General features: G+C 47.4%; 1 protein-coding gene across 1 annotated transcript in view; it reads left to right on the plus strand.

Annotated features, from left to right (window-relative positions):
- The window catches only part of GPR158 (G protein-coupled receptor 158), a 352985-nt gene that overhangs the window by 148564 nt on the left and 176828 nt on the right, over positions 1–27593 (plus strand). The window contains exon 3 of the mRNA XM_074986282.1: positions 15564–15666. Coding sequence (XP_074842383.1) covers positions 15564–15666 — 103 coding nt within the window. The remainder of the gene's footprint in view (positions 1–15563; positions 15667–27593) is intronic.

The raw sequence follows: 27593 nt of genomic DNA on the forward strand, positions 1-27593 counted from the left end.
GTTAAAAAATTTAGCTGGATGCATTGGTCAGGTGATATATTTTTGTTCCTGGAGTGGCTGAGTGTAGTTCTTAATGGGTATCCAGTGCAAACAGCCAAGAGTCAAAATCTCGTTTCTGTGAAGATCCTGGAATGTATGATTAAAATGTGTGGGTTTGGCAAACTTCCCTGTCAATTTACTGGATCAGTTGTGGAGTGTGAACCCGAAAGAATGAGCGATATTGATTACTAAAAAAAAAAGTTTACAATATTAATGTTCACAAAAAATATTTTGCAGTATTAATCCATTTTGGATTGGATTTGCTCCAGAATAAGTTAGCAAGGGAACAGGATATGAGGTAGTTTTATGAAACTTATTGTCTACGGGAGGGGGAAAGAGACAGAGAGAGAGAGAGACAGTTAATAATTACAAATACTTACATAAAATCTTCTGACTGAAGATGAGGTAAGCAGTGAGGTGGCAAAGTTTGCAGATGACACCAAGTTGTTCAGGACAGTCAAAACCAAAAGGGATTGTGAAGAACTACAAAAAGATCTCAGCAAACTGAGTGATTGGGCAGCAAAATGGCAAATGAAATTTAATGTGGGTAAGTGTAAGGTAATGCACATTGGAAAAAATAACCCAAATTACACGTACAACATGATGGGGTCAAATTTAGCTACGACAGATCAGGAAAGGGATCTTGGAGTTATAGTGGATAGTTCTCTGAAGACATCCACACAGTGTGCAGCAGCAATTAGTAAAGCAAATAGGATGTTAGGAATTATTAAAAAAGGGATAGATAATAAGACAAAAGATATCATACTTCCCCTATATAAAACTATGGTACGCCCACATCTTGAGTACTGTGTGCAGATGTGGTCTGCTCACCTCAAAAAAGATATATTAGCATTAGAAAAGGTTCAGAAAAGGGCAACTAAGATGATTAGGGGTTTGGAACAGGTCCCATATGGGGAGAGGCTAGAGAGACTGGGACTTTTCAGTCTGGAAAAGAGGCGATTGAGGGGCGATATGATAGGGGTATATAAAATCATGAATGGTGTGGAGAAAGTGAATATAGAAAAATTATTTACCTTTTCTAATAATACGAGAACTAGGGGACACCAAATGAAATTGATGGGTAGTAAGTTCAAAACTAATAAAAGGAAATTTTTCTTCACACAGCGCACAGTCAACCTGTGGAACTCCTTGCCGGAGGAGGCTGTGAAGGCCAGGACTCTATTAGGGTTTAAAAAAGAGCTCGATAAATTTTTGCAGGTTAGGTCCATAAATGGCTATTAGCCAGGGGTAAAGTATGGTGCCCTAGCCTTCAGTACAAGGGCAGGAGATGGATGGCAGGAGATATATCACTTGATCATTGTCTTCTGTTCTCCTTCTCTGGGGCACCTGGCATTGGCCACTGTCGGCAGACGGGATACTGGGCTGGATGGACCTTTGGTCTGACCCAGTATGGCCATTCTTATGTTCTTTTGTATGACTTTTTTTTAACCAAGAACTGATTCAGAAAAAGAAAAAATGCAGGCTTTGTTTAAGGGTGAACAGCATCCCTTGCAAAGAGCTTATGCAAGCCTATGTGCTGCTTAGGCTGTAGGACCTGATCCTGCAGTCCCTTCCACTTGGGTGCAACTACATTGACATCAAACAGCTCAGTAGGTTACTTACAGAAGTGATGTTATCCACCTTCATTGTTTGCTCCTCTGGGGAACTAAGGCCTGATTCAACTGCCATTTGGTAGTTAAAGGAAGGCCTGCCAGTGAAAATTGGAAAGTGCCAGCAAAACACCACTCTTCCAAAACTCCAGCCAACCTACTTCTCAGTTTGATCTTTCTTTCAGGCCTGCTTCCAATTGCTGTTGTTATTGTGCTAGATCTCTTGTGTCTTGGGTGTTGGACATCAATCATTCCCCTCAGCAAGGTGCCCAGTCAGAAAAAGCATCCTGCTGGAGTCCATTTGTTAGTCTTATCCACCACGTATTAAAAATGACCAGTTGATTCAAGTCAGTAAGTTTCAGAAAGTGAAAGTTCCAGTTCTTTGCCTGGATACATGTTTAAGGAGAGTGGCCTGGGCACAGTCATTAGCCATTTTTGTTATTTGTTATGATCATTAGTGGAGTCTCAGTCTTAGGTCAGAACTCCACTGTGCTAGGTGCTGTACAAATACAAAGACTTTTTTTTAATCCTATGTCAAAAGCTGTTATTTTAATCATGTTATAATAGTGTAATTCATTCGCCACCTCTTCCACCACAGTGTTTCTCTATAGTCAGTCAAAAAATTTCAAGTTTTGAAATGTCAACATTTTATAAAATAGAAATAAAAATATTTTTCCCATTTATGACTATCAGATATTTACTCCTGATGTTGGCCTAGCCCAGGCATTGGCGGCATTAACTCCTGTCCCATCAGGGTCAGGGCCAGATTAATGTTTCTTGGGTCAAGTGCCGAACATATTTGTGTGCCCCATTTAGTTGTTATCGTCCCTTTCTGAATGTGGGCCTGGCATGTTAGTACTATAATTTACTTGGTACTCAGTCTCAGAATTATTTTCCACTTTGATTACATACCTCTGCAAGATTGTATGTACTCCTATATGCAACTTCCTCAGCCCCCAGGTTATTTTTTGTTCATTGAGCTGAGGGTTTACCAGTGTCCACAGTGAGCAGAAATTTCATAGTGATTAACGTAAACTCCCCATAGATTTATCTCCTTCATTCCGACATTCTACAGCCATGTCTCCAGTACTGCCCTGTTTCACCAGTCACTGTATGTAGTTCTGGTCTCAGCTCAATAAAGTTTCACAGCCAGCAGCTGCCTGACAAATCCCTCCAGCTGTGTCTACACGTGCACGCTACTTCGAAGTAGCAGCACTAACTTCGAAATAGCGCCCGTCATGGCTACACGCGTTGGGCGCTATTTCAAAGTTAACTTCGACGTTAGGCGGCGAGACGTTGAAGTCGCTAACCTCATGAGGGGATCGGAATAGCGCCCTACTTCGACGTTCAACGTCGAAGTAGGGACCGTGTAGACGATCCGCGTCCCGCAACGTCGAAATTGCCGGGTCCTCCATGGCGGCCATCAGCTGGGGGGTTGAGAGATGCTCTCTCTCCAGCCCCTGCGGGGCTCTATGGTCACCGTGGGCAGCAGCCCTTAGCCCAGGGCTTCTGGCTGCTGCTGCGGCAGCTGGGGATCCATGCTGCAGGCACAGGGTCTGCAACCAGTTGTCGGCTCTGTGGATCTTGTGTTGTTTAGTTTGGCTGTGTCTGGGAGGGGCCCTTTAAGGGAGCGGCTTGCTGTTGAGTCCGCCCTGTGACCCTGTCTGCAGCTGTGCCTGGCACCCTTATTTCGATGTGTGCTACTTTGGCATGTAGACGTACCCTCGCAGCGCCTATTTCGATGTGGTGCCGCGCAACGTCGAAGTTGAACATTGACGTTGCCAGCCCTGGAGGACGTGTAGACGTTATTCATCGAAATAGCCTATTTCGATGTTGGCTTCATCGAAATAAGCTATTTCGATGTTGGCTTCACGTGTAGACATAGCCTCCCAGAGCACCTCATCCTGCCATCTGAGCAAGCTACTTGCAAACACCATTTCTCCAAAGTGAGCACCTGAAGTCACCTGCCTTTCCCTTTTAGTTCCCATCTACGTGCTAATATAGTACCTTGTCACCACCACATCTCCCCATGCTTGTTTCCCTTCTACCTTGGACATGCTCCTCTGCCAGTTGGGGCCTCTCCCCTCTCCCACCCCATAAGCCTGACTTGCTTCTTCTTTCCCTGCTCCCCTTGAAATTCCCTTCTTACTGGTGACCACTGTTCCTTAAGATTAACTCCAGTTTCTTTATCGGCTCCTGGCTTAATGGCCTTAGTAGTCACAGAGCCAGCTGCAGTTTTTAAACATGGGATGGGTGGCAATTCCAAGGCTGAACATGCTTGAACCTTGCAATGGCAGCACTTAGGACTCTAAATCCTCAGCACTGGCCATAGACAGCTGCAGACCCTCCAGTTCAATGCTTCCCTCTTGGCCATGGCTTTAAGTGCCCGAGATGCCCATCACCTGCAGCAGGAGCCCCCAGTTCCCACAGACCCCTTAGCTATCACACAGTCATGCAGAAAGTGCAGCCTAAATGATTTTGGAGGTGGAGAGCCAAAAGGTCCCCATTCCTGAGCAGAAGTTCTGCAATAAGTTCACACTGCCTCCTTCCACCCAGAATCCTGTGAAGATAGTGGAGTTACCTTGTGCATAACCAGTTCCACCCAAAACCAGCTGAAGTGAGAGTCTTTTTATAGGTTCAAAGGACCCATTGTAGTCTCTAGGAGCAAAGTGCATTTTATGCTGCACTGGTTTATTATTGTAACAGGAGGGTCTCACAGTAGCTAGTGAATAATCAACACCTCCTGCAGCACTTAACTTTTTGCTCAGAGGCCTCCCACCCAATTATTAAATGCAAACTTGCTGAGCTTAGAATGGCTGAAAATACCTGGTACTATGGTTACGAAAGAAAGGCATTTCTGAATTCAGTGGGGATTTTGGAGGTGCACAGAACACAGGACTGGTTCCTACATGGTTACAGAACAGCAGTAAAGCGGAACAGTTTTCCGTGTGTGTGACTGAAGGGTATCTGGATCCATATCGTGAGACTCTTCCATATAGTGAGGAAAAGTGGAGGTGCCTTTTTTGGTTTTTTTCCCTAACCTTTGTTTAGGTACAGCACAATGTTACTGTCTTCCTTTTAACAAAAGTAAACTTAAAAAAACTGGTAAAGATGATTGAAAATAGCAATTCCAGTCCCAGTTAGCATTGGGAAGATGCCAGCATTTGTTGCTCAGTTTTATCCTATTTGTTCTACAACAACTTACAGTGGATCAGTATTTGATTTTTGAGAAATGATGTAACAGCAGCCTAAACTGAGCTTGAACACTCCTGTTCAGATCTGAAAGGCAGGTGTTATATTCACTTTCTGAGTATGGCTACGTCTCCACTACAGGGTTTTGGGCCATGTCCACAATGCGAGATCATTCTTTTGACAGTAGGTTTTGTCAACAGCCATACCCCACTTGCCATGAGGAAGAACACCCTGTTCACACCAAGCTCAGCCCTATGGTTCCTGTCTCCTGGCCCTTCTTAAAGCCACAGGAATCTGGGAAGCAGCACCTAGCTGAGTGGCTCTCACTGTCTAACCAAACTCTGCCATGGCTGAGCCTCAGGCCCCAAGAGACACCCTCCCAGGCCCTTCCAGTCAGCAGCTCTGTGGGTCCCAGAACCCTCCAAGGACATCCAAGAGGTGGGCACCCTCATGGACCAGGCCTAAAATCCAGACCAATAGGTACCTTGGGGCCCCCGTGTGGCAGGGTTTACTGTGCAGGCTCCACATGGGCTTGCTCCCAGGACATCCCTCTCCCCTGCCCCAAGGGTTGTTGGCTGCTGTTCACAGAGGAGGGCACAGCCTCACGGACAGTGTCTACATGGATGCCTGACCATCTCTCGCTCCTTGTTTTCTGCACAGCTGGGCCAGCCAAGACAGAAGGGCAAGCCACCCGGCTATCGCCAGCCACGTGTCCCTGAGGCACCTGCAATTGCACCAGGGTTCAGGTGGACCTGATGCATCAGCATGTTGGCATCCTCAGACACATGCAGCAGACCTTGGTGCAGCAGGTCCACAAGGACATGGGGTGGCAGTCTGCATCCAGGACCAACTGATGGAGTGTGGCAAGAGCACGTGCTCCATGTGGCAGGACATATTGGCCCACCCACCCAAAGCTGCTCCTCCTGTCACGTGCCCCCCGCTAGGTATATTTGCCCACCTGTCCCCTTAATCAATACCCTCATCATCATCATCATCATCATCATCAATAACAGTGTAATCAGTTGGTGTCTGATACCTCTCTCACTATTTCCTTCCATCTTACGCTGTCCAGCGTGGAGTGGATTAGTTTCTGTGGACTAGCTCCGCACCAATCTGCTACATCATCTATCCATTCTCTGTGGGGTCTGCCTCTCCTATTCGAACCGTCCATTATGCTGAATACCAGGGTCTTGATTTGTCGTTCGTCGTTCATTTTGCAAATATGCCCAAATAATTGTAGCTTCCATTTTATAATCTTCTGCAGCATGTTCTCTTTCAGCTGTATCTTTCTATATAATTCCTCATCGGTGACCTTCTGTATCCATCCTATTCTCTGAATCTTTCTATAACAACTTCTTTAGAACGCCAGTATTCTTCTTTTCGAATGTTTTGTTATCACCCATGTCTCACATCCATACAACATGCTGCTGAATACACACGTTTTCAAGATGCTCAGCTTCATTCTTAATCTCATTGCTTTGCTTTTCCAGATCTTATCCATTGCCTTCAAACTCGCTCTTGCTTTCACAATTCTAGTCACTATTTCCTTTTTACAGTGTAGATCATACGTTATGTTGCTCCCCAGATATGTGCACTTCTGTACATTTTCTTGTTCAATACCATTGACACTGATCTTCCTTCCTACTTCCTTATCTCCAAATACCATTGTTTTTGTTTTATCAATGTTCATATCAGTCCATACCGCTTCCCTTCGTCATTTAACAACTGCACCATTTTCTCTAGTTTTTCCTCATCTTCCTCAATGATAGCTATGTCATCTGTGAACCTCAAGTTGCTAATTCTTTTCCCGTGCACAGATACCCCTTCTGCCTCTTCCTTGATCTTGTCCATCGCTCTCTCCAGATGTGTAATGAAGATACTTGGCGATATTGGATCTCCTTGTCTTGTACCTCTACTTGTTTTAAACCAACTTCCCAACTCCCTGCATGTTCTCACTGCTGCCTCTGCAATGTCATTGATATCCTTCAACAACCTTATCACTCTGCAATCCACTCCATATGACTTCAACACCTCCCACGTCACTTTCTGACCTACACTGTCAAATGGCTTCTGAAAATCGACAAAGTAAGTGTATACATTCTTGTTGTTTCGTCAAACTTTTTCCGCTATCAGTCTTAGTGCCAATATCTACTGTATGGTACTTCTGTCTTTTCTGAACCCCGCTTGCTCATGTGCTATATGTTCTTCTATCTGCGATTTTAATCTCTCAGTCAGTATCATCATTAGCACCTTGCCTAGGTGACTCATTAGGGTAATCATTCTGTAGTTCTTGCACTCCAACGTACTTAATTTCTTGGGTATTGTTACTAGCACAGATCTTGTCCATTCCTTAGGTGCCTTCCCCTCTTTCCATGCTATATTATGTAGTTGGTGTATTTCCTGAATCATGCTTTCTCCATCATATCTGATCATTTCACCCGTGATCTTATCATTTCCAGGGCTCTTGTTTTTCTTTAGTTGTTTCACTGCTTTTTCTACTTCCTCCTTCGAAATATCGGTCTCGATCTCAATGCTCGGTGGAGATATCTCTTTCAGTTCTTCACTCAGTCTTTTTGAGACACTTGGGTCCAACTGTGCTTTGTATATGTAGGTGCAATATCTCGTCTATCGCTGCACAATCTTCTCCCTGTTCACGAGCACTTCTTCGTTCTCATCTTTGATTGCCATCTGCTTCAGTTGCCATTCCCTGTTAATATTCCTAATTGTCTTATATAACTCCCTGGTCTTACATTCGCTGTAATACCTCTCTATATCTTCACGTTGCTCCTCTAACCATTTCTCCTTATCCTTTCTGGCTGCTTTTTTTACCTCATTGCATTTCACCCTATATTGCTGTTCTGCCATCTCAGAAACATCTCTTCTGATCTTCAACGCTCTCTTCTCTTGAACCAACTTCAGCGTCTCCTGGGTAATCCACTTTTTATTGAGCTTTTCTGCTTCTGGAACAGTCTTCTCAATTGCCTCTTCTATTGCTGTGGCTATCCCTGCGACTCTCTTATCGAGGTCTTTATCTGTGGCGATATTCTTAATCTTCTCTTCCAAAGCTGCTCTGTATGCATTCCCTGTTTCTTCCTCACATAGCCTCGCCACATCTCCTCTTTTCTTAAACTGTGTCTTACATTTTCTTTTGAGTTTTATTTTGATCACTAGACTTTGAGTTTGCGATCACTAGACTCTGGTGTGAGTCTATATCCGCTCCTTGGAAAGTTCGGCACTGCTGCACTGATATTATCAATCTTCTTCTTATCAAAATCATATCTATCATGTTCTTGGACTTCCCGTCATTTGATCACCACATCCACTTCGTACAGTCCTTTTGTTGGAGTCTCCATGTTGTAGATCATGGGGACAGGGTTCTGACCCACTCACTCCAAGTTCTGAGACCCCGCCCCGCCCCGACTCCAGTTTCCCAGCCACCCTTCCGCTTCCAACCTGTTAATAGTTAATACACACATTTTTCATTAAGAAACAAAGGGGTGCCTTTATTATTCAGGGGTTTGAGAAGGGGCAAAGGGAGAGGCAAGGTGTGGATTGGATAGGGCTGCAAGCCAGAGGCCCCCAGTGCAGGGGCCCTGGGGAGGGTTAGTGGGATCCCTGAGAGAACCTCTTCCTCAAGGCCTCCTAGATCCATACCCTCGCCTGATAGGCCTGGCAGATGGCAGCTGTCCTCAGCTATTGGAAGGCTCACCCCTCGCAGCTGGTGGCTTCCCCCAAACCTAGGAGGAAGGCATCCCCAATGCCCTCCAGGATGTGGTGGAGAACACAACATGCTGCCACAACCTTGGCAACATCAAGGTGGGTCAGCAGGCACCTGAAAGATACCTTGAGACAGCCAGAGGTGTACTGACCTGCATTGTGGCATGGTTCAGGTGTTCATTGAATTGTTCCCCGCTGGTGTTCAGGTGTCCAATATATGGCTTAATGAGCCATGGTGTGAGGGGGTAAGCTGTAACTCCCACAATGCACACTGGCATCTGCACATCCCCAACTGCCAGCTCACAGCAGGGGTTGAATGTGCCCGTTTTCAGCTTCCTGCAAATCTGGAATTGCGGAACATGCAGGTGTTGTGTGCCCTGCCTGACCACCCAATGAACATGTCCAAAAAGTGTCTATGCTGGTTGACCAGAGCCTGCAGCACCATGAAGAAGAAGCTCTTCCTGATAATATGCTGGGCTGCACAATGCTCCAGTGCACAGATTGGGATGTGGGCCCCATCGATGGCTCCAGCACAGTTTGGGAACCCCAGGGCAGCAAATCTGGCCACGATCAGGTCCAGGTCTCCCAGGCGGGTGACCTTCCATAGCAGGATCAAGTTGATGACCCTCATGACTTGCACAAGTAGATGAACAAACACAAACAGGGAATGAGGAAAGGACTGCCTGAGCCCTTAGGTGCCAGTCCCTCTCCCATCCCTTCCCCTCTGAGCACTCCAGGAGTTGCCGCCCCCCACGAGGCCCCCCCCCCCACAGCAGCAGGGCTGTATGAGGGTGGGGCGGCACAAACCCCCAGAAGGGTGCTTCCCCTCCACCCTTCTCACCCTCCCCCAGCCCCTCTTCCCAAGGTTCCCCTTTTCTGGGACACCCCACCCACACCCTATGCAGGAACTGCAATTCAAGAGTGCCTTAGCTCCATGAGGAGGGCCCCAACAGTGGATTTCCCATGCCACACGGGTTGCCCACTGACCGGTAATTTCCAGATGGCGAGTGCCACCCACTTCTCCTGAGGGATGGCAGGCTGCAGGTGGGTGTTGCGTCTCTGGAGGGCAGGGGCAAGCCAGGCACAGAGCTCCAAAAAGGTGGCCCTCTGCATGCGGAAGTTTTGGAGCCACTGCTCGTCATCCTACCGCTCCATGACCCACTGGTCCCACCAGTCTGAACTGGTGTGGAGTCTCCAGATCCGCCTCTCCACTATGTGGTTTGGTTGCCCGGATGTAGCTCCCGCAGCCAGGGAGAGGGTCCCAAGAATGAGCTGCGGGTCGAGCTCACAGAAGAACACAAAGGCAGCTGCCACAAAGTGCTGCATAAACTGCAGCATGGCCATGTGGGGTCATTGCACGTCCTGGGGCAGCTCCAGCTCCATGGCACCCAGAGAACAGCTGTGGTGTCCAAAAACGCAGGACAACCACAGCAGGCCGTGAGAGCTTTGCTGTCCCTTGAAGAGCTAGGCAAGCCTGCAGCAGGAGCAGAAGAACGACTGTCGGGGGGGGCATCCCTTTAAGAGTATGCCTCTGCAAGGCTCCAGTGACAGCATTCAAAAGGAACTGGTGACCTGCAACCCTGGCTGAAGTGGTCCGGGTGGCCTTTTAGGTGAGAGAGCTTCCAATCTGTCCGGCTGCTCTCTGTCGGGAGAGCAGATTGCTCTTTCAATGCACTTTGGTGTCTGGATGTGCTCTGTCGACAGAGGATCTTTTCCAAGAAAATCTTCTTCTGACAGAAACCTGCAGCCTAGACATAGCTATAGGAAAAGTCAGTTTTTGCTTCCATGGCCATGGCAGTTGAGTCAAATCTTCCTGTGTGCCTTGTATAGTGCCTAAAACTACTCAGACCCTCTAATAAAGCCTTACCACCCTTGCTTACACATTAACCTCTCCTGGTGGCTTCTTCATACCTCACTTGCTAGATTTCAAACAAAGATACACTGTCCACTCAGTATGCCCAGTTCCTTCTTTGGGTGTGGTCAGCTCAGACCACCAGCATCCCTAATCCCATCTGAGGAAGTCTTCTGAGAGTAAGATCTGGGCAAAGCCTTCTCTGCCTTGGGCACACACATTCTCCATTCACAACACCATCCCCTTCTAGAAGCCAGCTCTCCATTTACAGCAAGTTGCTTTGCTGTTGTGAGAGCTGGCTGCTAGAAGGGGCTATTAAGCTAGGAGCAGATAAATCTGCTATCCATCAGTCTCAGTTTCCCCATTCCTCCCACTCCCTTTCCTGTTGCTAGTGGCCAAGGGAATGCTGAGAAATGTAGTCCCTTCCGTGCTCCAGGATCAGCTCTAGGCAGGGAGCTGGCCAAGGAACTACAGCTCCCAGGGTACCTTGGGCTGTCAGCTCCCATCTTGCTCTGCAGGCTCCCGCTGCTCAACCCACTGGGGAGGACGTAAGTGATACTGGCCCCTCTTGAGACTGAGCCTAGTGCAACAGAGCAATTGTTGCCAGAGTAAATCTGCCACTGGCCAGGGTAGTCTGCTAGGATGAGCCAAAACACATTTTGGTGACATTGACCATCCACAAGCATGCCTGTCTTCTTCCAGCCCACCCCACCCCACTCTACCCTCCCACAGATCTCAGTGGCCACAGTTCCCAGCCAAAATTGTTTGGTAGAAAATTCATACTGAAAATTGAGTTACTATTAAATTATGTTAGTCTCTGAGTAGTCTGACGTTGGATTATTTGGTCTAGCTCTTCTTCCAAAAAAACAAACAAAAAGAAACGAAGATCAAAATTCCATGCTCTCATTCCTCTGCAAGATGAAAGGGAGTGCATAGGTGTATAAGAGGTGGAATTTGGCACGGTATTTTTAAATATTTATATTATCACTGTGAAAGAGGAGACACAACTGTATAAGGCCTTGTCACATTCTGGTGTAAAATATTCATGCAATGAGGATTCTCTGTAACTGGGGAATTAGTAATGCTGCAATTTTCACAAAATCCGGTAGAACCTAATTTTTGCTCAACTTCAAAGGAAAAAGTTATTATCACTAACATGTAAAGTATTATAATGAAGAAACAGAGTTAGTATAGAACTCTTGCCTCAGAAATATTTCCTGGAACATGAACACTGAAAGATGCTTGACATGTTATCATTTATAAATACTGCTAGCCCTTTTAATGGCTACATCACCAATTGTTAAGGGAGCAAAGATAGCTTACTGAAGCTGACGGCTCCTATTAAAAATGTTGATTTTTTTGCTCTTTCAGATCCACTTAATTTAGACTGATTGGTGTTAACATTCTTTTCCTTATCAAGTTGATGGCAGCAGCTGCTAATTAGCAAACTTGATTTTAGTGCCTTTGGACTCTCATTCCCTTACCACTTTGATCTTTATTTCTTTCTCCGCCTAATGAACAGACAGTCTGAATTGCCGCATCCTCAGTAGGCTGAGGGTGAAATGTGAGGGACACAATGGATTGGGGCCCTTTTCACCCCATGTGTTTATTAAAGAGCTAGACTTTTTTCACCAGGTATTGATATATCCATTTTCTGTTTATTATTTATTACTTGTATTCAGTGCTTTTTTTCTCAAAAAAAAAGGTGGCAGAACTTAAGCCCTAAACTGCACCCCCTCCTCACCCTCACCCCAAGGCCCAACTCCCTCTCCCTGGCAGCTTTACTGCCCCGTGGGCAGCCCAAATCATCCTGCATGCATGGGGCCCAAGCTGCCCCCCAGGGAGGAGCCTAACCACCCCTTGGCAGCTTAACTGCCTGCCATGCAGGGCCCAAGCTGCCTCCTGGCGTCTTAATTGACTCCTGTGTGGGCACAAGCTGCCCCTGGCAGATTAACTTCCGCCCCATTGGTTTAACTGCCCCCACCTGGGGAACCCAAACTGCATAGAATCATAGAATACTAGGAATGGAAGGGACCTTGGGAGGTCATCGATTCCAGCCTCCTGCCCTCATGGCAGGACCAGGCATTCCCAAGCAAGGGCCAAAACTGCCCTCTTGGCAGCTAACCTGCTCCTCTGTGCAGAGCCCAAACCACCCACTGGTGGGGCTTACCTGTCCCCTGTGTGGGGCTCAAGCCAACACCCCCAATGGGGCCCAAGCCAGCTCCCAGCAGGGCCCAAATCACACTGCATGGTCCCAGCCAGCCCTGCTGGCTTCCACCCCTACACAGTCCCATTTCCCGCTCATGTGGCGCCCTCCCCAGCTGCTTGCCTCCCCATGGAATCCCAACCCCCTGTCAGCTTACCCCTCCGACACGGCCCCTGAGCCATTCCCCCATGGCTTGCCCACTTGCATGGCCCCAGGCCCTCCCCACAGCTTACCCTTCCCATGTGCCCCTGAGTGCCCCCCCCCTGCAGCTTACTCTCCTGCATGGTCCCAACCACCCATGCGGCCCCCAAGCTGCCCCCCCCAGGCAGCTCCAGCTCCCCCCTGTGGCTTAACTACTCCCCCAATGGGGCCACAACCTGCCTCCCAACTTATACCACACTTCCCCCCTGCCCCTCACCCCCTACCTTGCTGCTGCCACCTCTACATGGCCACCCACATTTCAGAGCGGGGAGGGAGCAGAGGAGGAATCAGCCAGAGGTGGCTGAGTCCAAGCTGCAATAGGTCTTAAAGGGCCAGGTGCGGCTTGGATGCAGCTGCCCAGCCAGCTTTTGAAAGCAGGTGCTGGAACGCTGTTCCGGGGTGTTCCAACAGAAAAAAAGCCCTGCTTGCATTCTTGTAGCATTTAGAGGACTCAACTCAGATTGTGGCTCCATCATGCTAGGCTCTGCCTACACAGGTAATATGAATTGGTTTCAGTCGGCTAAGACTGGCAAAGAGTGGAAGAAAGACAATATCATCTCCATTGTAGGTATGGGGAACCTGAAGCACAGGAGAGGTGAAGTGACTTACCTTGTGTTACACAAGAATCCTGGGGCAGAGTTTGGAATTTAACCCAGGTATACTGAGTTCCAGCCAGTTATCAAACTCATACGTCCATTCTCTCTTTTTTGTGTTTTATATTAAAAATGGGTATATTTTGCCCTGGTTTTTTTCCTCCAGAAGATGGACTGTATGGACTATTAGAGGGTTAGCAGAATCATGAAATCACAAGTACAGTAAACCCTCGATTTCATGGACTAATAGGGGGAGAAGTGTCCGTTAAACTAGAATGCTCATTAAAAATGAGGGTTTACTACCCTCCCATCCCCACCAGGCTCCCCCATCCCTAGTTCCATCACCCCAAAAAACCCCAAACCCGGTGCCAGAGACTCACCAGGCCACGGCTACTGGAGCCGGAACCACTGGAGCCTACCGCGTGGCTGGAGTTGCTGGACCACAGCTACAGGCGCCTCACCATATGGCCTGGAGGAGTCGCCACTGCCACCGGAGCTGTCATCCCTCCTCCCACCAGGGGTGGGGCATGCGTGCGAGTGCCATCTACTTGCATACGCACCCCACTCCGGTGAGAGGAGCGCATGACAGCTCCAGGAGAAGAGACAATGGCTTCTCCAGGCCATGGCAGAGGTAAGTCCCTTAACTTTTTTTTTTTGTTTTTTGGTAGGAGTGGGGTAGGATTTGGGATTTTACAGAACCCAGCGGACTTCAGGAACAAAGAGGCTATCCATTGTTCCTGAAGTCCACTAAATCAGGGTCTGTAAAATCGAGGGTTTATTGTAATAGAAAGTAAAACCTGAGGAAATGAAGAGTGAGGCGTTTTCCTTAGATTGCTCAAAGCCAATTTTGCTGTTTTAATTTATGTTGGCATAGTTAGTGGCAAAATCCTTCAAAATGTAGACGCTGTTATTCTGGTAGAAAGGTACTTGCCATGGTTATTCTTGTTCGGCAAAATGAAATAAATTGTGCCAGAATAAATTTTGGTTTATCTGAACTTACTCTTGGGCTCTTACTGGCATAATCCCGCCTCGTCCCTCCCCCTCGGGGTCCCGTGGACGGGGCTGCTGAGGTGCCAGTACTCAGTACTGGTAAGTACCGACACAAAAAAGCATTGCTTATACCAATACAACCTGTGTAAGTCTTTTTTTTTTTAAATGTCCATTTAACTCAAATGCCTGAGCATGGGTTGAGAAGAAAGATATATTTGTTAAATACTCTTTCACCTTTTCAACTAATACTGCAAAAAGCTCCCATTAATATGTACGTGTCTGTTTAAACCATTTAACCAATAGATAATATTGTGGAATTCACTAGCTTGTAACAGACTTATGTTTTACATATACAGGGAGCAGGATTTGTGAGAGGACAGGAAGTTATTTATGATATGAAGAAGTTCTGATAATGGATTTTATGGTGCTTTAATAATTTTGGCAAAGTAGTTCTGATGTTTAGAGTAAGTGAAAGGTAATCTTTGTATGATTAAAATGGAATTAATTTCACTAGTTCTTACTTCCTATTGTAGAGATTTGAGAAGTTCAAAGGGAAGTGTAAGGACTTCCACTTAAATAGACAGAATATTTTTGATTTTGATGAAAGTCTCCTTAGATATTTTTCATTAAATAATGTTCTTGTTGTAAACCCACTCATTCTGTTATCCCATTAATTCAAATTGATGTGGATCTTGTGCGTACAATGAGGAATTTTGTAGTGGAGATTTTGGCTTCTACATTTCTGATGCATCAACATAAAGGCCCAAAGTGCTTTCTTCACTCAGAATGGCTTGGGGCTCCATCTATTGTCATAAGTGACTGTTGTCTGTGGTATGGGGATAAAAAGAAGAATGCATATGGAGTTAACACTCCAGAAGTGATGAAAACCATATCTGCCATTTAGTTTCTTTTGCTTATCGGTTGAATGAGCTTGAGTGTAACTGTTATCATTGCAAATTGCAGGATATGAACTTTTTAAAAAAATGTTGAAATATGACTATGGAGAAAATAACTGATAAACATAATGACAAACGGAAATCATCACATAGTTCTTGCAAGGAGGCCTACTGATGTAGTTAATTTTGTTTGTATTGTTGAATATGCATGTGTATCTATAGGAGTGTAATCATATGCATTATGTTCTTTTTCTTTCTTTCTCACAGTGCATACCAATTAAAGGCCTTGGATTTGTGCTTGGTGCCTACAAATGCATTTGCAAGGCTGGATTTTATCATCCCAACATCTTTTCAGTGAACAGCTTTCAGAGTAAGTGCTTTTGCTAGAGTTCAAAAAAAAAGAAATAATATTAATAATGCAGGACTCCTTTTTATGCTTGTCAGGGTTATACAGTAAATTCCCAGGGGCTTGCACCTCTAGAATTATATAATCACTTACAGAGTTTTAGCCCTTTGGTTTGTCATTTGTGATACTATTGAAGATCCTGTAAAATATGCCAATTTTCATATTTGACTTGCAAATAAATTTTTAAAATATGAAAAGAAGCCTTGCATGGACCGCAAATAAGTAAATACTCCTTTTCCTTGTGTTGGAGCAGAGTTATTGCCACGGGTCTGCAACCTGCAGCTGTAGAGCCACATGCGACTCTTTAAGGACTCCTTTGTGGTTCCCAACACTATGATGGCAAAATAAAACAAAAAAACCCCTCCTGTTTTTTTTGGTAAATGGTGAATATCTAAAAGCCCAACAATGCATAATTAATATCTAAATAGTAAACAATATGTGATCTCAGAATGTTGGCTAACTCCTCCTTTAATATGTGCAGTGCATTGTGGGATATGGTATCATATCTGTATTTTGATTGTGTTGCATTAAAGTCTTGATTTTGGAAAGGTAAAGGAAGCTTGCAGCATTCTACTTATGAAGGGAACATACATTTTAAGGTAGAAAACCGACATTAAACATGAAGTAAAATTGACATAATTAAAGTGGTTTCAGGAGCGAAAGTCAGGCAGCTAGTAGAACAAGCACACACATGTAAAGTGTGAGCAAATAGAATGTACGAAACGTTTGTGAACATCCCATAATAAACATGCATTGCATTACAAATCATTGTGTGTGTGCTGTTCTTAAAATAAAGGTTACAAAAGTATGGTTTGACGTTATTTATCAAGGACCATCTTGTGGCTCTTGAATTGAGTTTTTACCAAATTTGGGGGAAAAAAAAAGTCTCTTCCTGCTATTTTGGTGGCTGACCCCTGGTTATTGCTCTGGTCTCTAACTCTTTGCATTTTTAACTGTGTTAATATTACCTGTGTTGAACAGGAATAGTCAAGCTATAATTCTGTGAAAAATGGTTATGAGAGATGTATAGGGCTAAGAAACTGTGCCTGTGTAATGTGCATAACACATGACTTTTACGTATTTCCTGAAAACATGTGAGGTAGATGATCGGTACATTTTCCTGTTTGCTCACGGGGGACAGACTTGATGAGTATCAGGAAAGCTGCTAATCAGTTTATATATTGTGTTTTCCTGAACACCTATTATTTTAAATGTCAGTGAGCCCATCTTCACACTGCCATGATGCCAGCTGTGGCCTGGTTAACACACAAATTTTGTGCTGGTGTAACTATGTCAGTTAAGGATGTATTTATACCAGTTCAACGTGTAGTCTGGGTACATTTGTACTGCATATAGGTGCCCTTTAATGGTGTAGGATTCCCCTTCCTATACAGGGGAATGGCTGAACAGATATAAAATGCCTTTATGCAATTATACTGCATCCATGATAGGCGATTGTACTGCTTTAGCTATGCTGGTGTAGCTAAACCAGCAAGACCTTTTCGCTGTGCCTACACATGCATGAAATTTTGAAATATGTGGCCCTCTTTGAAAAGAATGGGAGGAGTGTCCACACATGTAACGTGTTCTTTCAAAAAAGTTGAAAGATCAGGGCACAGACATTGAAATCCAAACCCCGATCCCTTATCAGGAAGAGCGTCCCCTTTCGAAAAACTATTTTGAAAGAATACAAGTGTAGATGCTCCGTAGCCATCCCCTTTGAAAGAGGGGTCCGCTGTGGTGCTGGTCAGCTGGAGTGCGGGGTCACTCCAGCCTGCAGCAGCGGGGCTCTGTGATCCCTGCATCTGGCCACCCTTAACGCAGCACGGAGGCAGGAGCCCCATGGAGGGAAGCTGAGAGTGTGCTAAGAGCAGCCCCAACATGCATTTCCACAGCATGCCCTCAGAACACCCCCAGAGCACAAGAGGCAATCCATGGCCAGCAGACAGCCTCCTCAGGAGCCCCACATTCCCCCCCACCGAGCCCTCACAGGGTCCGATGATCCCTGGGGGTGAGAAAAAAATGGGCTCCCTCCTGGATGAAGTGGGAGCTGAGGGACCTTCTTGAGTTATGGAAGGAGGAGGAAGTCCTCCATGAAATGGGGGTGAACCGGAAAAACACTGTTGCATTCAGCCACCTGGCCCAGGGCCTCCTGATGAGGGGCCACCTGGAGCGCACTGTGGACCAGGTCCGAAGATATGTGAAAGAACTGTGGCAGGGCTATGCCTCGGCCTTGGACCAGGCTGGCCACTCCAGGACGTCTCTGGCCACCTGCCTGTTTCCGGGAGCTGCATGGCATCCTGGGGCCCCGGGACAGCTCCCCATCCTGGTGGTCTTGGCCTCATTGGCAGATGAGCTGCAGCCAGAGGCGGAGGAACAGCCCAGACCAGTGACCCAGGAGGCCAAGGGCACTATGGAGTGGTCCAGCGAGGAGGGGGACCTGATGCTCTACATCCCCTCCTGCTCATCTAGCTGGGTGACTGGGAGCCAGGTATCCCTGGGTGTCACTGAGGAACCCTCAGGTATGTGTACGGTGGGGCATGCACTCCGATCCATGCGGTGGGGGCGACGCACCAGTCAGCTGGCTGTGCACAGGACCAGTGGTCCGAGGCTGCATACTTCCCAGCCTGGCATGGTTCACGGCACCCTGTGGTGGCCCACCATTGATGGCCAGCACCCACCCCGGTGGACAGCACTGTGAGGTGTGCATGAGGCCGTGGACAGTCAGGGCTGGACAGCACTCAGGGACCACTCAATGTGGGCTGGGAACCCCCATGTGCCCGAGATGACCCCCAACCGCCACACTGTCAGATGGGATGCCAGCCCTGTGAGGCAGATGGGTGCCCCATGAGGAGGGGCGCTGCCCCACAGTCAGGCCCCCCGGGCCATAATACGGTATCAACACACTGTCCTTTTGTCCATACAGCTTCACCATTCAGGGTTCGGGAGAGCCCTGCACCATCCCTGGTTCTGGAGAGCCTCCTGGCGGATGTTGAGGGTGCCCAGGCCCCGCCACACATGGCGCACCATTGGGACCATGACCGGAGGGCCCCTCGTCAGTCAGAGGAGGACCTAGCGAGCCGCTGCCAGGCCAAGGTGGCTGAGCAGCACCTCTGGCTCACTGAGGCTGACCTGGAGTGGCAGAGGGCAGCATGGGACAGGCTGATGATCACCCTGGAGGACATCAGCACCACACTCTGGGAGCACGCGGCCAGCATAGCACAACTCTTGGCCCACCCCCTCCTGTACCAAGCCTGCTGCTGCCCTCCTGCTGAGCCTGCTGCTAGTCCCTCCCATGGCCTTACCTGCCAGTGCTCCCCACCCACCCCTGCCTCCCTGAGGACCCCACACCTGGGTGGGGGCAGGGGACCCAGGGCTGAGGGGCCTTGTGGCCTGCCACCCCAGCCCTGGACTCAGCTTTCCCGCCTCCCTTTATGTTGGGAGTCCTCTGGCTCCCACCAGTACACTGTTTCCCCCGCACCCCCGTACATAGTTTCATGTTACTTTGTGTAGTGTTGATAAATATTTAATTGCCATACACCCCCATGTGCTGTGCTTTTTGGGGAGGGATGGTGGGTGGCAGGTGTGCGGATGAGGTGCCGGTGGTGGTGGTGATGGTGATGGTAGCGGTGGGGATGGTGAGGGGCGGGTGTGTATGGGGGATGGGTGTGGGTCACAGGTGGCCATCCGCGAAATCCTGCCTGAGGGCCTCCCTAATCTGGAGGCCAACCTAGTGGGCATGGCGGATGGGAGCAGCACTCAGCTGCTCATAGCTGGCGCCAGCCCCATTGCCTGCCCTCCCGCGCCCCCCCTGGACATAAGCATCCCCCTTGGCCTCCACAATGTTGTGGAAGATGCAGCAGGCTCCCACCACCTGGGGCACATTTAGGACCCCAACCGCCAACCTTGTATGGAGGCACCTCCACCGGCCCTTACAATGCCCAAAGGCCCGCTCAATGACATTCCGGGCATGGTTGAGGCAGAGGTTGAACACCTGCTGTGTGGAGTCGTGTACGGCCACATGAGCCACAGCTGTAAAGGGTAGGCTGCATCTGCCACCGTGCAGAGCAGCATGGTGATTTCCCCCCACCTGGGATCTCCCACTGGAGGATGAATGTGCCAGTCTCCATGCTCCAGCAGAGCCCAGGGTTCCAGAAAATGTGAGCATCATGGGTGTGGCCAGCCCAGCCCACGTAGTCATCTGTGAACCGACCCAGGGCCTGGAGGACCACCGAATGGCAGCCTTTCCTATTAACATACTGGCCGGCACTGTGTACTGGGGCATGGATAGGGATGTGCATGCCATCCAATGTGCCAAAGCAGTTTGGGAATCCCAGTTCTGCGAATCCTGCAATGGCAGCATCTGGATCCCCCAGGGAGATGACCCTGTGCAGCAGCATTATGTTGATGTCTCGGGCGACCTACATGGGGGGAAGGGGGACATGAGCTTCTGTGAGGGCATTGTGGGCCATCCCCTGCCCATCCCCTGCCTGTCCCATGCCTGCCTGCACCCTGCCCGCCCCCCACAGCTGAGAGTTTGCGTGCTCTAGCCCCCCACCACCGGCTTACCTCTGAGTATGGCCCTGACGGTAGCCTTGCCCACCCCGAACTGTTGTCCTACAGAGCAATAGGAGTCTGGGGTAGCCAGTTTCCAGGTGGCGACTGTGACCCACTTCTCCAGGGTGAGAGTGGGCTGCATGCAGGTGTCCTGGTGCTGGAATGCGGGAGGGCAAGCCAGTGGTAGATCTCGTCAAAGGTCTGCCTGGACATGTGGAAGTTCTGGAGCCACCTTTCGTCAGCCCACTCACCCAGCACCAGGTGCTCCCACCAGTTGTGCTGCTGGAGTAAGTCCAGAGGTGCCAGGGTGCCCAGGGGGTGGGGCTCAGTGGTGTCTGGGGGACGGGGCCCCCAAGGTCTCCTGGGGGGCTGCTCAGCCACACGAGCAGCTTGGGGAAGGCTGTGGCTACAGTGCAGAGCACTGCCAGGAGGGTATCCAGGGTGAGGGTGTCCTCATGCAGGAGCTGCTGCTGAGACACCATCCTGGAGCATGAGTGGGCTCTGCTTGGCTGGGGGCAGGGGGCAGCACTCAGATTGTGAGGGTGGAGGGAGGCGCCTTTAAAAGAGTGGCTAACTGCAGCCGTGGAAGGGCTTGTCAGCTATGGGACCCCCTCCGCAGCGTTTCCTGCCCCGTTTCTTTCGAAGGAGTGATTGGAGTCATGTGGACGCTCCCTTTCGAAAGAACACAGTGCCCCTTTGAAAGGGCAGATCGACTTGTCAACCACCCTCTTTAGATTTTCGCCCTTTTGAAGGGGTGCTTACATGTAGATCCAGATTTTGTGTGTAGACAAAGCCTGAAGCTCAGAAGGTTTTCCCTTTGTGGTAACTTGGTCATATATGCTCAATTGCTTTTATTTCTTTAACACTGCTAAAAAAATAAAATGCCTAGATACACGGGAGCCATGAGCTAAATATGTCATGAGTAGCATCCCAGGGAAGTCTGAATAGATTCAACCATCCATGGACCATGCAGACAATTTATATGGACTGTACGTGTGAATCATACAGTCCATTTATACATCTCTCTCAGTGGTTCTTCACATCATTACTTAATGAGCCAACATTGTTACTTACATTATATTACTTGCTGACTTCTAATTATTTCCCCCCTTTTTTATAATCTCTAGAGGAGAAACTCATTCTCCTGTTTCATATATATCTAAGCCACTTCTTTAATCTCGGCCTCTGTCCAGGAGGGGCCCGTGCTCTTCTGGTCCTGGCTTGCCTCTGGGAACCCCTCAGGCTGGAAGGAGGAGGCCTCCTGGGAGTCGCTGAAGGGTTGGAGACTCACCATCTGGCCACTGAACTGTGTGGCTGTGGTGTCTGTTCTGCTGGAGCGTGTGTCTGGCAGAGCACATGCTCCTGAGGCTCTGGGCACGCTCTCAGCTTCCTGCACGGGGTTTCCAGGGTTATGCAGCTTTAAGAGGCTGGCCCCGGAGATCATAGAGCCCCGCTGGGGCGTGCTAGGGTGTCTCTGTGCTCCCTGCAGCTGCCACTGTGGAGGACCCGCTATTTCAAAAGGGGCTGCTCTTTGTGAAATCAGAAGTGAGTTGTTATAGAGCTCAGAATTTAAGCCCATGAATGTGAATATGCAAAATTCATTGTGAGTTGATAAAAAACCAATCCCCAAAACACACACAAAAGGGAAGAATAATATAGCTAGGGAGACACAGAATGTTGATGACTAGTACTGGCATATGGTGAAATTTACTGCCCTATACACTGAGTTCTCTGGGATCATTCTGAAGTACCCTGTGGATTAACATGAAGGAATTTAAGTTTGTGAATGCTCTCTTCTTTATAAGCCAGACTCTGCTCAAATCATATCAAAACTGAATAGCAGGAGACACCTAAAGCCAGAAGTACACAAGATTAAGAAATGGAACAAAAGGCATTGATTCCAAGGCAATTTATATCTGTAATCTAAATACAACTAAACGAAAAGATGGCTCAAGGACTTAGAACACACATTTGGAGAATCTTAGAGGTGCTAGCTTTAAGATGAATTCCAGGTGTAAATCCTGCAGAGGCTGAATGCCATTGTGATGGAAATTGTCTGACAGGAAAATCTGCTTGCATGGTTAGACTGGCAAAGTCTGACAATAAGAGAAATATATCTGGGAGAAGTGTGAAAGAAAATATTTCCAGAGCAGACCACATAAAAACTAAGAAGAATCAGAGGGGATTCTGAAGAGTCAATGAAAGATTTGTAAGTAGCAAGTGAATTGCATCCTTATTAAGTATTGAGTTGCCTAAGTCAAAACATAGACCTGAGCGGGGCATATGTTAGACTGAAATATTTATAAATGATCTTGGAATTCTGGACCACGTTAGAAAATGTTTCATGTTGTTGTTACCTGATCACCCAGGGTTTCTGATAAATCCAGCCAGATCCTGAGGCTTTGCACTGGTGTGACTAATTAATGACAGGTGCATTTGAGGGGAGGGGAGGGCACATGTCTCTGTCCTAGTCTGTGTCACTGTGGTCTCATTGAGCTCACTGTTCTCTGTCCAAGGGGTGATCTCTTGCAAGCATTAGGACATATATTATTTTGTTTGCAGAATATGAAAATTTTAGCTGGGTATCATTAGCATAACCCCCATCCCATCCAAGTGATCTCAGGTAGACAGTGAAGAATCAGGAGACAAATAGATACTTTTAGGGACTCCAGGAATTAAAGTTTCTGTGGAAGGGGGAAGCATCTGTCCATTACCTCAGAATCCTCCTGGAGAGGACTGATTTGAGCCGTCATAGCACTAACTTGCTTTCTCCAGCCAGTCAGCCATACCTTGAGGTCATTGTGTTGAAGGCAGCACAGAGGCTGAGTCACACAAGCAGTGAGTCATTGACAATTGTGAGGCAGAAATCATCCAATAGTACTAACTAGGGTGGTCTTTGTGCCAGGGCCCAGGGTGAAGCCCGTTTGTAAGGGAGCCAAGATGCTGGCAGATGTCATGCGTTGTTGGAGATTAGTATAGTTACTGTTTTCCTGTGGATTTTGTATAGGAATCAGAAGTCAAGTCCAGATGGTCTGTGGAAAGGTTTTCTATGCTCAGTATTGCCTTTATGAAGACGAGGGGGACCATTCTGTTCTTCTAGTGGGAAAGCTGCTCTCTCACTTTCTTAAAGGGTGTGTCACTCATTTGTAAACAGCCTAATATGAGACACTAGCTGCGTCTACACGTGAAGCCTACTTCGAAGTAGCCTATTTTGATGTCTCCACATCGAAATAGGCTATTTCGATGAATAACGTCTACACATCCTCCAGGGCTGGCAATGTCGACATTCAACTTCGACGTTGCGCAGCACCACATCGAAATAGGCGCTGCGAGGGAACGTCTACACGCCAAAGTAGCACACATCGAAATAAGGGTGCCAGGCACAGCTGCAGACAGGGTCACAGGGCGGACTCAACAGCAAGCCGCTCCCTTAAAGGGCCCCTCCCAGACACAGTTGCACTAAACAACACAAGATCCACAGAGCCGACAACTGGTTGCAGACCCTGTGCATGCAGCATGGATCCCCAGCTGCAGCAGCAGCAGCCAGAAGCCCTGGGCTAAGGGCTGCTGCTCACAGTGACCATAGAGCCCCGCCGGGGCTGGAGAGAGCACGTCTCTCAACCCCTCAGCTGATGGCCACCATGGCGGACCCCGCTATTTCGATGTTGCGGGACGCGGATCATCTACACGTGCCCTACTTCGACGTTCAACTTCGAAGTAGGGCGCTATTCCCATCCCCTCATGGGGTTAGTGGCTTCGACGTCTCGCCACCTAACGTCGATGTTAACGTCGAAATAGCGCCCAACACGTGTAGCCGTGACGGGCGCTATTTCGAAGTTAGTGCCGCTACTTCGAAGTAGCGTGCACGTGTAGACACGGCTACTGTGCCCAAGAATCTCACGTGGACTTGGATGAACTTTGGGAGAGTTTGTTTCCAGAGGAATGCATCTTATACACACTCAACTTTGTGTCCATATAAAGTTTAATAAAGGGAAATTGCCCCCATTTTCTCTTTTCAGCACAGGAATCAAATAGCAATTAATTAAATCACAATAGATGGACAAATTATGCTTAATTGTATAATAATCTTACAGAGGGGAAAACAAAAATTTTAAAGAAGGTGGTTGTGGGATAGACCTCTTATTTTCTCAGTGTTTTTGGAATCTCCAAATCCTCAAGCAAGAAGAAAAAAGAAAAATTACATACAGTTTTATCTCTCAAAGATGTTCAAAATTTTCCTTTGATAACTGATGCCAAGGTTGTAATTATAAATATATGTCTGCTTATTTTTCCCTTTTTTTGTCTGTTGGAGTCACTGTGAAACTTGGGCAAGGTCTTCAGCTGCACTAGAGCTCAGGAGGAGTGGGGATGAAGCTGGCTTTACGATGCCCTCCTAAATCCAGGCTGCTGCTTTGAGGGTTGGTTTGGGCCTTGGAGTAGCCTAGGGCTGATTTACGCTTCCATGAAGATTGAACCATTCAGGGTTGATCTTCCAGAGTTCGATTTCATGCAGCTGGTAAAGATGTATGAAATTGATCTATTTGGGATCAACAGTTGACCCCCTGTACTCTTTGCTATTGCAAGGGAGTGGTGGAGGTTGACAGGAGAAACACTCCCATCGACCTTCCTTAGTGAAGATAATCACCAGAGTCAATTTCTATATGTTGATTCTAGCTATGCAGTTGTCGTAACTAGAATTGCGTATCTAAAATCGATTTTTAGGTCTCGCGTAGATGTGGCCTTAGACAGCTGTGGAGAACTGCCTACATTAAGACAGCCTATCCCCTGTCGCCTTGAATCCTCACAGCGCTACCTGCGGTGGTTGAGCAAGTGATTTGGGCAGAGACTCTGCCAGTTTTGACAAGCAAAATTTGGTTGAGAATTTGAAGGTGAAAGGCAGCTTTGATGAACGTGACCATGGAATAGTAGAGTTCATGGTTCTGAGGAATGGCGGGAGGGAAAACAGCAGAATAAAGGCAATGGACTTTAAGAAGGTAGATGTTATCAGACTCAGAGAACTAGTAGATTAAGATCCCATTTAAAACAAGTCTGAGGGAAAAGAGTGTTTGGGAGATTTGGCAGTGTTTTAAATAGACTTCTAAAGAGCACAACAGCAATTTATACCAATGAATTGGAAAGATAGGAAATATGAGAAGGGACCACTCTGTCTTAATCAGGAGATTTTCTGTAACCTGAAACTCAAAGAGGAAAGTAGGTCAAATTATGAAGGATGAATAAGGAAAAGAAACCAACAACACAGGCATATAAGGACAAAATTACAAAGGCCAATGCAAACAAAAGCGGGAGATTAAATTAGCTAGGGACATAACAGATAACAAGTAAACATTTTACAAATACATTATATGCAAGAGTAGGACTATGGATAGGGTAGGCCCATTATTCAATGAGGAGGGAAAGATGATAACAGAAAATGCAGCAATGTCTGAAATGTTAAATTCCTGTTTAGTTTGTTTTCATAAAGAAAAATGTTATTAGTGACTGGACAACTAACATAGTGAACATCAGTATAAATGGGGTAGGATCTGAGGGCAAAATAGGAAAAGGACAAGTTAGGTGTCTGCCAGTTAGTAGGGTCTGACAAAATACCTCCTATAATACCTAAGGAACTGGCTGAAGAGACCTCTGAGCCATTTGTGATTGTCTTTGAGAATTCCTGCGGGATGAGAGAAAGCCCAGAGTACTTGAGAAGGGCAAATATTGAATCTATGTATAAAAAGGGCAATAGGTAATACACTAGGAATTATAGACCAATCATCTTAACTTTGGTATCAAGGAAAATAATGGAGCAATTAGTCAAACAATCCATTTGGATGTCCTAAGGTGATATGGATTTGTCAACATGGATTTGTCAAGAGCATCTCACATGAAGCCAAACTAATATGCTTCTCTGATGGAGTTACAAGACCTGTGGATGGGGGAGAGCAGTAGATTTGGTACATCTTATCTTTAGTAAGGTTTTTGATATTATCTCACATGATCTTATAAGTAAACTGTACGCAGGTAGTGGTTGTCAATGGTTCGGAATCCAGCTGGAAGATCTTGCACATCAAGGGGTGTCCCTCAGGGTCCTGTCCTGGGTCCAGTTCTATTCAGTGTCTTCAGAAATCACTTCAGCAATGGAACAGAGCAGTGGTGGGGAGCCTGTGGCCCATCAGGGTAATCCAGTGGCATGCCGCAAGACATTTTGCTGATGCTGACCACACACACACACACACACACACACACACACACACACACACACACACACACACACACACACACACACACACACACACACACGCACAGAGCTCCCACTGGCTGTGATTTGCTGTGCCTGGCCAATGGGAGCTGTGGGAAGTGGCAGCCCCACAAACCCCTGTGGCCCACTGCACTTCTGCAGGTCTCATGGGCTGGGAATGGCGAGCCATGGCCATGGTTGTGCTTGTGGACAGTCAATGTCAACAAAATGTCACATGCCCTGCCAGTGGAGTACCTGGAGGGGTTTGTGTGACCCCTGGCTGCAGGGTGCCCCCCACTCAGATAGAGAGTACACTTAAAAATTTTGCAGCCAATACCACCTTAGCACCACCCAGACTATAACTCTTCCCCCCAGGCCCCAGATGCGCGGAGCAGCACTACTGCAGTAGTTCATAGGGGCCCTGAGCTCCAGCTGTGGATGCTGCTACATTGGCAGCGGTGGCTGCTGGAGCTCCAGGCCCCTTTGAAAAGTGGAGCCAGAGGCAACTTTTCCCTTTGCCCTCCATCCCCCCACCCCACATCAGTGGACCTGCAGTTGCAAATAGGTTCAGCGTCACCTGGGGATATATTTTCAAGAGTGTTGTAAGCAAGACATGAGGAGTAATCTTCCGCTTTACTCAGCACTGATAAGGCCTCACCTGGAGCAGTATTCCTTCTATTTTTTCCATCCATGTGTAGAATGAATTTTGCTTTGTGCACCAACATGTGTGCTAATGTTTCTCTTGGTGGCGCACACATGCTGGGAGCTTCAGGCACTCTGCTAATCAGCTGGGCGTCCTATGAGTCTCTCCTGGCTGGCTGCCCAAATGCTCAGTTTACAGGGAACACTGGCCCGTGTCTAGTTTTGTGTAACATACTTCAGGAAAGATGAGGACAAATTGGAGAAGGTCCAAAGGAGAGCAATAGAAAGGTTGATAATATTGGTTTGTTTAGTTTGGAGAAGAGAAGACTGAGAAGGAAACATAGGTTTTCATGTTGCCATAAAGAGGAAATACAACAAATAATGGGCTGAAGTTGCAACAAAGTCGATTTAGGTCAGACACTGGGAAAACCTTTGTAACTGTGCAATCTGGCCT

The sequence above is a fragment of the Carettochelys insculpta genome, chromosome 2 (genome assembly GCF_033958435.1).
Source record: "Carettochelys insculpta isolate YL-2023 chromosome 2, ASM3395843v1, whole genome shotgun sequence".
In the NCBI taxonomy this organism is placed as follows: Eukaryota; Metazoa; Chordata; order Testudines; family Carettochelyidae; genus Carettochelys; species Carettochelys insculpta.